The 9986-nt window shown below is 45.8% G+C and overlaps 1 protein-coding gene and 1 long non-coding RNA gene across 3 annotated transcripts in view; one reads left to right on the top strand and one right to left on the bottom strand.

Moving 5' to 3' along the window:
- The window catches only part of GNG10 (G protein subunit gamma 10), a 9605-nt gene extending 7014 nt beyond the window's left edge, over positions 1–2591 (bottom strand). The window contains exon 1 of one of the 2 annotated variants that reach the window (XM_032240343.1): positions 2182–2591. In XM_032240343.1, coding sequence (XP_032096234.1) covers positions 2182–2547 — 366 coding nt within the window. In that variant the 5' untranslated portion in view covers positions 2548–2591. The remainder of the gene's footprint in view (positions 1–2181) is intronic. The other variant, XM_032240342.1, reaches the window with a different exon arrangement.
- LOC116524849 overlaps positions 2553–9986 on the top strand; it is a 23280-nt gene continuing 15846 nt past the window's right edge. The window contains exon 1 of the long non-coding RNA XR_004257505.1: positions 2553–2633. This is a non-coding gene — a long non-coding RNA (uncharacterized LOC116524849). The remainder of the gene's footprint in view (positions 2634–9986) is intronic.

The raw sequence follows: 9986 nt of genomic DNA, 5'->3' as shown, positions 1-9986 counted from the left end.
AATATATATTATACATAATATTATATATATTATGTATAATATATATAATATATAATATTATATATAATATATATTGCATTATATATATTATATATATATATTTTAAATATATATATATATATACATATATTTTTTTTTCCTAGCTACTTGGCAGGTAGGCAGACATTTGACTGGCTCAGAGTTTTACTTTCCACCTCAGGTCCCCACATTGTCTTTGTGAATTTCCAACAACCCTGGTTTCAGTTCCCTGACTTCCTCTCCCCAAACAGCCTTCTCCTCAATGCCAACAGATACAGTTACAACACCTGTAACTGCTCCACTTCTGAAATTTTACACCCCAGTCTCCTACTCTCTGATCACAATCTCTCCTTCCCATCCAGGGTGCTGCCTCCTTTATTCTTCCTTTATTCTCCTCTGACCTCACCAGGATCTCCAGGTGTCACCCCCTCCCCTTCTGTTTCACTCATCACCAGGAGGCTGGCTCCGTTCCTTCTCTACCCACCTAGGCTCAGCCCCTTTCTGGCCAGACTTTGACACGCCTTGCCCTCCCGCCCCATCTCCACCTTTCTGATATACCTCTCCTGCTAACTCACTCCTCCATCAACTACCATTCACCTTCGGCACTCACATTCCAGGATGGCCAAAGGTTGCTGGAGTCTCTTTTGAGAAATGTGACCAGCAAATATGACCAGCAGTCTCCCTTCTCACAGCAGCTTGGTCTTCAGAGTCACCGCGCATCTACCTGCCTGCTTAGGGCCACTCCCTTAGTCCCATTTCCTCTGCCTTAGAAGAAAATGTGGCCTCCTATTTCACAAAGAAAATTGTCACAAGTCTTTAAGCCCATATCCAGAAACATACTGTATCTTTACGCGCATCTTTACCTTCTTTATTCCTGTCTCAGAAGCTGCACCACCAGTCCCCCGCCTCCCGTAGCCCTGTCTCCTCTACCAGCAATTGGCTTCCATTTGTTTCTTCATTGGAACCTAAAAATATAATTTGTTCCTTCCTCTCAACCCCAAAACATGGCTTTTCATTTCTTAAGTTAAAAAAACACGTTATTTCTTCTTTAAAACTAGATCTCTTTAAAAAGAAGAAGAAAAAAGTCCGCCTGCCCTGTGACAGTCCAGATTCTGCTTTTACTAACACATAAGCAACCAAACCTCTACGTTCTACGCCCTCTCTCCCTTACCCTGTTTATAATCTTCACTCCACTTAGTATGTGAAGCAATGCTATGTATCTGTTAATTTGCTGTTTACCTTCCCATCCAGAACCACCCTATTCCCTGTAGCAGTGCCAGGCACACAGCAAAGGCGCCGCTGAGGCACAGGGACTACCCCGGGTATATTCCTTCCTACAGACCTTCTGCAAATTATGCTGCACTGGTTGCTAACCACAGCTCTGCAACAGACGCCTTTTGGCCCACTAACTAACGCTGGACATGTTGACTGAGCCCCAGTTTTTGGAAATTCCCCCTTCCTTGCTCAGCAACCTTGCTGTCTCTTACTTCCTCTTCTCTCCGCCATCGGTGTGGCTGGTCCCTGGGTCCCAGGCTCTGGGCTCTGCTCTTCATAAAAGAGGCTTTTTCGCCTCCCTGCACTTGAATGATCTCTTTCAGCCCTGCGCGCTGTTTCAGGCCATGAGGACAAATCCCTCCCGGTGGTTCCCTGGAGTCCCCAGGTCCGCAGCCGAACTCATCCTGTCCCCTCTCCTCTCTACCTTGGCGGGTGGCAGGGCCGTCCACCCCGTCACGACGACAGAAACCTTAGCATCCTGGCTCTCCTCCCTCTCGCTCTCATCCTGCCAATCCATCACCAAGTCGTGGCCCTGCGGTGGCCTTCCCAGCCCTGGGTCCCTCCTCCCGGCCCGCGAGTCGCCGGCCGCCCGGGCGCCCTCCGAGGATCTGACCGCGGCCGCCTTCTGGAGTGGGCGTGGGCGCGCCCCAGGGGACCCGGCCCAGACCACGACCGCGCGGCCTCCCCAGGCGCGGACTCCTCCCGTAGGGCCCGGCCCCGGCTCGCCCTGCGCACCCCCTCCCCGCCACCCCCGCCGCCCCCAGACCCCGCCGAGGCCTCGCCGCTGCCCCCGCGTCCCCCAGCTGGCGCCCGGCCCGGGCCCCCGGCCTCCTCCTCTCACCACCCCGCGGGCGGAGGCACCGGAGTGTGGGTCCCCGGATCCCGCACCTTGATCCTCTCCACCGCGGCCTCCAGCTTGAGCTGCTCCACAAGGCGCTGCAGGGCGTTCGCGCTGGCACCGGAGGACATGGCGGCGGCGCTGAGCTCCGAGGGCTGTTGGGCCCGGCCGGGAGGGGAGGAGCCACCAGCCTCGAGCGAGGGCACCGCCCCGGGGCGGGGAAGCCTCTGTGCCCGCCCAGTCGCCCCGGCACACCCGGCGCGGAGCCGCAGGCTAGAGACAGCGGGGCCCGAGCAGAGGCCTTGCTCTCTGCTCCTCAGCGCTCGAAACCTGGGTGGCATCTGCAACCGGACCTGGAACCGAGTCGGGGACCAGCAAAGCGGGGCGTCTTCCAGCGAAGCTGGCGCCCCTAGCATGAGCAGGAATAGCGAAGGCGTGGGACGCGAGGATGGCGTGGGCGGCAGGAAACACGCACCCCTTAGAAGTCAGAACTGGAGCCAAGGTATGACAGGAGTTGGAGAAATAAGGGGCCTTGCCAGACAGTATCCTCGGGGAACCAAGGACGGTTCATAGGATTTTCATGGGGCAGCAATCGATGTCTAAGTGAGCCTGTTACTGTTTCACGGAGATCCTACCAGTTGATTGGGTGGAGTGAGTATGGTAAATTGGGTAAAATCCCAGACCCTGACATCTGGGATACATACAGTACAAAATTACATTCAGCGTCTCTCACTCTCATCTCACCATTTAACTATCACCATTGTTTCTATTCTGCTGCTTTTTTCTTCTTTTTTTTTGAGGGTCTTTCTCAGTCACCCGGGATGGAGTGCAGTGGCATGATCACGGCTCCCTGCAGCTTCCACTTTCTGGGCCCAGGTGATCCTCCTGCCTCAGCATCCTGAGTAGCTGGGACTACAGATATGCAGCACCATGCCCTGCTAATTTTTGTATTTTTAGTAGAGACGGGGTTTCACCATGTTGGCCAGGCTGGTGTTGAACTCCTAGGCTCAGGTGATACTCCTGCCTCAGCCTCCTAAAGTGCTGACATTATAGGCCTGCTGCATTTTTTAAATAAATGTTTTACAAAACTGGGATCATTACAATATGTAAATTTTTTGTGTTGCTTTTTTCCTTGTGCCATGAATATGTCATTAAGAATTCTTGCACACCATTGTATTTGTCAGAACTCATTTAAACTGAACAATGCAAAAGGTAATATATTGGCTTGTGTGACTGAAAAGTCCAAGGACTTTAAACTAGTGAATTCAAATACCCAAGTAATAATTTTAGGGCTCGCATCCTCCATCTTTTGACTCTGCTTTTTCTGAGATTGGCCTCATTTTCCTTGGTGGTAAATGACTCTCTAGTGGTATGAAGGAAGGCGCCACACTTTCACTGTCCCCATCTAGCAAATCCAGGAACAAAAGTATCTCTTTTCTTTCTAATTGTTCCAGCAGAAATCCCCATAATGAACCTCGCTGGCTGGTATTGAGTCATGAGCCCGCCCCTGGCCTAATTACTATTTGAAGGCAAGGATGTGTGGCATTGAAATGCTCAGATTAGCTGTGCCTGGGCCAACAGCAGAGGGTGGGGCTAGATCAGCTCCACATATAGTGGGTGCTGAGAGGCACCACCCAAATCCCCCTTTCAAGACTGAGACACTCATACCCTCAACTCCTGGGAGTGGTGGCACTGATGCCTCTCAGCTGAGTCCTCTCTGTGAACTAACCTTATCCAGAGAGCCACCCATACCAAGGTCATACCCCTCCCAGTGTCAGCCCTCATCCAGTGACTGATGTGGAGTGTTTATATAAGGGCTGAACCCCAACCTTTTGCCTTAAGTTGGGACAACATTGAAGGATTATTCTAGCTCCAGAGCTCTTGCTAGAATAATCAGGCCTTTATGGCGGTTCATCACAGGTCAACTCCTCCCTCTGCCCAATCCCCACTTCCTGGACTCCCCGACAAGTATTGGTTTCAAGGATATTCCCCATAAACTTTCTGCATGAAAATTTCCATCTCAGGATCTGTTTCTCTAGGGAACCCAAACTAAAACACCCATTCAAACAACATGGACTGGTTGGGGCATAGGGGAAGAATGGATCCCCAGAGGAGAATTAGGATGCCGATACAAGAAAGGGGCATGGGCCAATTTAAAAAAACAAGGCATACAACTATTAATTTTAATGACCACATGGTATTGCATTGTACAAGTGGATCACAAGTTATTTACCTACTGTATTAGCTTTCACACTGCTATAAAGAAATACCCAAGACTGGGTAATTTATAAAGAAAAGACTTTTAATTGACTCACAGTTCCACATGGCTGGGGAGGCCTCAGGAAACTTACAATCATGACAGAAGGGGAAGCAAGCCCTCTTATATGGTGGCAGGTTAGAGAAAGAGAGAGTGAGAGAGAGAGAGAGAGAGAAGGGGAAACCACCACTTATAAAACCATCAGATCTTGTGAGAACTCCCTCACTGTCATGAGAACCATGAGAAGCATGGGGGAAACCACCCTTATGATCCAATCACCTCCCTTGACACTTGGGAATTACAGTTTGAGATGAGATTTGGGTGGGGACACAGAGCCAAACCATATCACCTACTATCCTATTCTTTAACACCTTGATGAACACCTTCAACACTGTTTATATGTGTGTTGTATTTCCTTAGGATGCATCTCTGGAAGTGGAATTCATGGGTCAAAGCATATTAACTTTTTAAAGCTTTTTCCTACTATATCCTCCAGAAGGTGGTAGCAACTGATTTTCCTTCTGGAGGGCTGAGACTGCCTATTTCTGTGTACCCTCACAGCTCCTATTGTGGTTCTTTAATAGATGAAGAATGGTATCTTAAGTCTTCTAATGTCTTAACTATTGAGGCTGAACATTTCCTCTATTCATTCTGTGAGCTATGTGCCCATGGCTTGGGGGGATATTAAAGAGTTTTTCTTAGCTCATGACAAGAGATTTGCACATTTGAAAGCCCTTTCTAGTGGCCAGTTTCCTCACCACAAAGAACTTAATATATATTTTAGCAAAGAGATGAAAGTACATGTTGGGAACATTCAACTATCAATTCTTAGATTGATGAATAAGACAAAATAGAATGATTTCATATTTATTTAGATATTTTAAAGATACAGCAAAGAACTCTGTACAAAGATATACATACTGGATTAGGAAAGGCTCATCACAGATTGTGAGAGCTGGACCTTGGAGATGTGTCTTGCAGATGGCTCAGAAGAAAAGGAAGAACATTGCAGTATGGAGGAGAGCTGGAGGCAATGCTCACATGTAGAGTGAATAAATTTTAAAATAGAGGAGGCGCTAGTGAATAATAGTAGATACAAACTTGCTAGGGTCAGAAGTCATAGAAAACCTCACACACACACACACAAGTTTGTGATAAACAGTGGGATAGCCACGGGGTAAGACATTTGGGGAGTCTTAATCTGAGATGAATGTGCAAAATGAACTGAAGCTGAGAAGACAAGATAGCTGTTGGTGGAGGAGTAGCTGGAATGCGGCCCTGGGTAGGACTGTTAGAGTAGGAATGAGGGGGAACAAATTTAGAAGACTAAATCAGTGGTACTTCGTGGCAGTTACAAAATGCAAAGAAAAGAGGACAAAGGGTTCTGAAGCAGAGAGTAGACCAGAACTAACTCCACAACAGAAATAAGGAAACAAGACTTGGCTTGAGATGAGTAGAAAATAATGTGGGGTTTGGTTTGGGAGTAACTAAGTGTCTTCCATGGCACTGCGACATGCCTCTAGGCTGCTGAAAACGTTTAGTAGCCGAGATGTTATTGTGAGAGATGTTTCCACAGCAACGACAGCTGAGTAATGAGATTACCTCAAAATCATTAGAAATGAAGGCTTTGGCCGGCGCAGTGGCTCATGCCTGTAATCCTAACACTTTGGGAGGCCAAGGCAGGCAGATCACCTGAGGTCGGAAGTTCGAGACCAGCCTGGCCAACATGGCGAAACCCCGTCTCTACTAAAAATACGAAACTTAACTGGGAGTGATGACACACATCTGTAATCCCAGCTACTCAGGAGGCTGAGGCAGGAGAATCACTTGAACCCAGGGGGCGGAGGTTGTAGTGAGCTGAGATTGCGCAACTGCACTCCAGCCTGTGCGACAGAGCGAGACTCCATCTCAAAAAAAGAGAGAGAGAGAAAAGAAACGAAGGTTCTGGAGTTCCCCTCAATGCAGGGACACACGTACGTCAGCCACTAGGTAGCAGGAAAAGTCTAGGGGGTGCCACTTGTACTTGAGGAAGGCTGACCTCTGTGTGATGCTCTAGACTTCCCCCAGAAGACTTCTCATCCATTATTTTTGCATCATGGAATTTCAGAGTTGAAGGGAACCCTCAGATTGTGTGCCCCATCTACAATTTTAGAGATGAAGAAACAGACCCGCTAAGGAAAGTGAAGTGACTTGCCTAGTATCACAGGAAGTGGGAGCAGGGAAAAGAACTTTCATTTTAGCTTTCAGGAGAACTCAAGCCAGACGTGGTGGCTCACACCTATAATCCCAGCACTTTTGGAGGCCGAGGAGGGTGGATTACTTGAGTTGAGGAGTTAAAGACCAGTCTGGCCAACATAGTGAAAACCCGTCTGTACTCAAAATACGAAAATTAGCCAGGCATAGTGGCAGTTGTCTGTAGTCCCAGCTACTTGGGAGGCTGAGGCACAAGAATCACTTGAACCCGGGTGGTGGAGATTGCAGTGAGCTGAGACTGTGCCACTGCACTCCAGTCTGGGCGACAGAGCAAGACTCCATCTCAAAAAAAAAAAAAAAAAAATTCGTGGCTCACCTAGAGGACCAGAGGCCTTTCTTTCTCACATGTGCCGTGATTTCCAGGGCTCTGAAAGGTGAGGGACAGAGACGGTACCCTTCTTTCCTTCTCGCCACAGCTGACATGCATAGGTCACCAGTATAATATTTTTAAAATTATGTTACACATTTTTTTCCTTGGTTAAGCACGGACTTGTAAATCTCATCTCCAAGAAACTTTCTAGAAATGTCACTATCCTTGTAATGACAAATGTTTCATTTGTTTCCCTGTTAGGATTTACAGTTCTTCACTCCTCTGACTTGCATTTTATCACCTTCCTACTAACAGTGGGTTATTCTTCTAGGAAAAAGGCTATGAGTCACTCTTTTCCATAAAAATGACATAATGGGAAGATATTTCTGTCAACATTACATCAAAATGACAATAATATATACCATCTATAGTTTGCAAAATGATTTAGAGTAGGAAAACACATTAACAACTATATTTAATGTGACACAGTATCATGTACCATAAAAATTATTTTACTTCCTTTTGTCTATTATTTTAAGAACCTAGAAATAATCAATCAGGATCTGAAAGAATCACCAGCAGGTTTGTAGATTCAGAATGGCTTTTCTGGAGAGATTTTCACAGGCACTTTTGAGACTTTGGGAGGTGGCAGAATGTAGGGCTATTAGATGTCTTTTTGAGCAGCGATTCTAAGCATTATCTGTTTGCTACATTGAAAATGTCCCTTCACTAAATATAGGCTGAGACTAGCAAGTTGATGATCATTCTGTCATCTCTGAAAGTTTATCTTTCTTTCCTGAATCATCATCTCGGCTGCTCTACCTTGCACGCTTGGTGGCACAGGGCAGGCAGCTGCTTTTTAAAATACACAATTCCAACCCTAAGGAGCATCACTGTTTCACTATAGTGCTGTACCTTGCACAAGGGAAGAAATTCAAATATGTATTAAAAGAATAAACAATGGGTTTGTAATCGTCACATCGATTACCATGGATTTTTTTTTTTTTTTTTTTTAACAAAGGGACTCTTTGCTGTTCCCTCTGAAGGCAAAAGAACTCACATTTCCTGACCACTCAATATATACCAGGCACTTTACCCTTGTTATCTTCTAAGAAGACAGTGTGGTGATTCCTCAAGGACCTAGAAATAGAAATTCCATTTGACCCAGCAATCCTGTTACTGGGTGTATATCCAAAGGATTGTAAATCGTTCTACTATAAGGACACATGCACACGAATGTTCATTGCAGCACTGTTTACAATAGCAAAGACCTGGAACCAACCCAAATGTCCATCGATGATAGACTGGACAGGGAAAATGTGGCACATATACACCATGGAATATTATGCAGCCATCAAAAACGATGAGTTCGTGTCCTTTGTAGGGACATGGATGAACCTGGAAACCATCATTCTCAGCAAACTGACACAAGAGCAGAAGATCAAACGCCGCATGTTCTCACTCATAGGCAGGTGTTGAACAATGAGAACACATGGACACAGGAAGGGGAGCACTATACACTGGGGTCTGTTGGGGGGAAATACGGGAGGGACGGCGGGCGGTGGGGAGTTGGGGAGAGAGAGCATGGGGAGAAATGGCAGATATAGGTGAAGGAGAGGAAGGCAACAAATCACACTGCCATATGTGTACCTATGCAACAATCTTGCATGTTTTTCACATGTACCCCAAAACCTAAAATGCAATTTAAAAAAAAATGTAACAACAACAACAACAAAAAGAACTCTCTGAAATAGTATCCTTTTTTTTTCTTTTTAATTTTTAGCAGCCCTTCCCAGCCCCGAGGGTAACGGTGCTGGGAAAGACCTGAAATAGTATCTTTACACAAAAGAAAACAAGGCTCAGATGTTAAAGTAACCTGCCCAGTCAACTTTGGTCTATTTGGTTATAAAGCCAGTCATTCCACTATGTCCTGCTTCTTGAGGTTATTAAGGAGAAACTGTCAAATGACAGTAAGTTTCTCCATCCCCAAATAAAACCAGGAAGGAGAAATCTGTGACACTAATCTGAGACCACATGATCCATTCCATACACAATTGTCAAAGATTTCCTAAATCCTTTAAGAATTAAGAAGCTACGGCCAGGCCCTGTGGCTCACACCTGTAATCCTAGCTCTTTGGAAGGCTGAGGCATGCGGATCCATTGAGCTAAGGAGTTCGAGATCACCTTAGACAACATAGTAAGACCCCCTTCTATAAAAAATTAAAAAAGAAAAAAAAATCAAAAAATTAGCCATAGTGGCATAAGCCTGTAGACAGCTACTCAGGAGGCTGAGGTGGGAGGATCATGTGAGCCCAGGAGGTCATGGCTGCAGTGAGCCATGATCCAGCCCCACTGCACTGGGCAACAGAGATGCTGTCTCCAAAAAAAAAAAGCTGAAATATGTACAACTATCATATATCAATAAAAAAAGAATTAAGAGACTAAAACTTACAATTATGTAGGTTTTTACTGAAATAATTTATGAAGTAAATTTAATTTAGTTATTAGGTTCTAGATTTGGCCTTCGCCCATATTTAAATGTGAACCACATCACATTTTATAAGTAATATTTAATTATAATTCACCCATACACAACTGGCTTGTATCAATACCAACATTTATCTATTTGCTTCAAATGTATAATTCTAAGTCAAAAGAGACCAGGTTTGATTTAATGCCTTAAAGTAGGTAGATCCTATTTATAATAAACTACTAAAAGCCATTTCTAATTTTCACATACTTTGTTTGTGGCCAGCAGTCCGGTTCACAATACTGATAGCCTAGCAGTTGACCTCCTTTGAAGCAAAGTATCTCCAAGGTTTGGGTATTAAGTTTACTGCTGGGCCGAGCAAGGTGGCTCACAACTGTAATCCCAGCAATTTGAGAGGCTGAGGCAGGCAGATCACCTAATGTCAGGAGTTTGAGACCAGCCTGGCTAACATGGTGAAACCCTGTCTCTACTAAAAATACAAAAAATTAGCCGGGCATGGTGGCAGGTGCCTGTAATGCCAGCTACTTGGGAGGCTGAGGCAGGG

This window comes from Sapajus apella, unplaced genomic scaffold (assembly GCF_009761245.1).
Source record: "Sapajus apella isolate SASKATOON/1434 unplaced genomic scaffold, GSC_monkey_1.0 scaffold46, whole genome shotgun sequence".
Classification (NCBI taxonomy): Eukaryota; Metazoa; Chordata; class Mammalia; order Primates; family Cebidae; genus Sapajus; species Sapajus apella.
The sequence above is the reverse complement of the archived record's forward strand: the minus strand, read 5'-3'. Positions and strand labels throughout refer to the sequence as shown.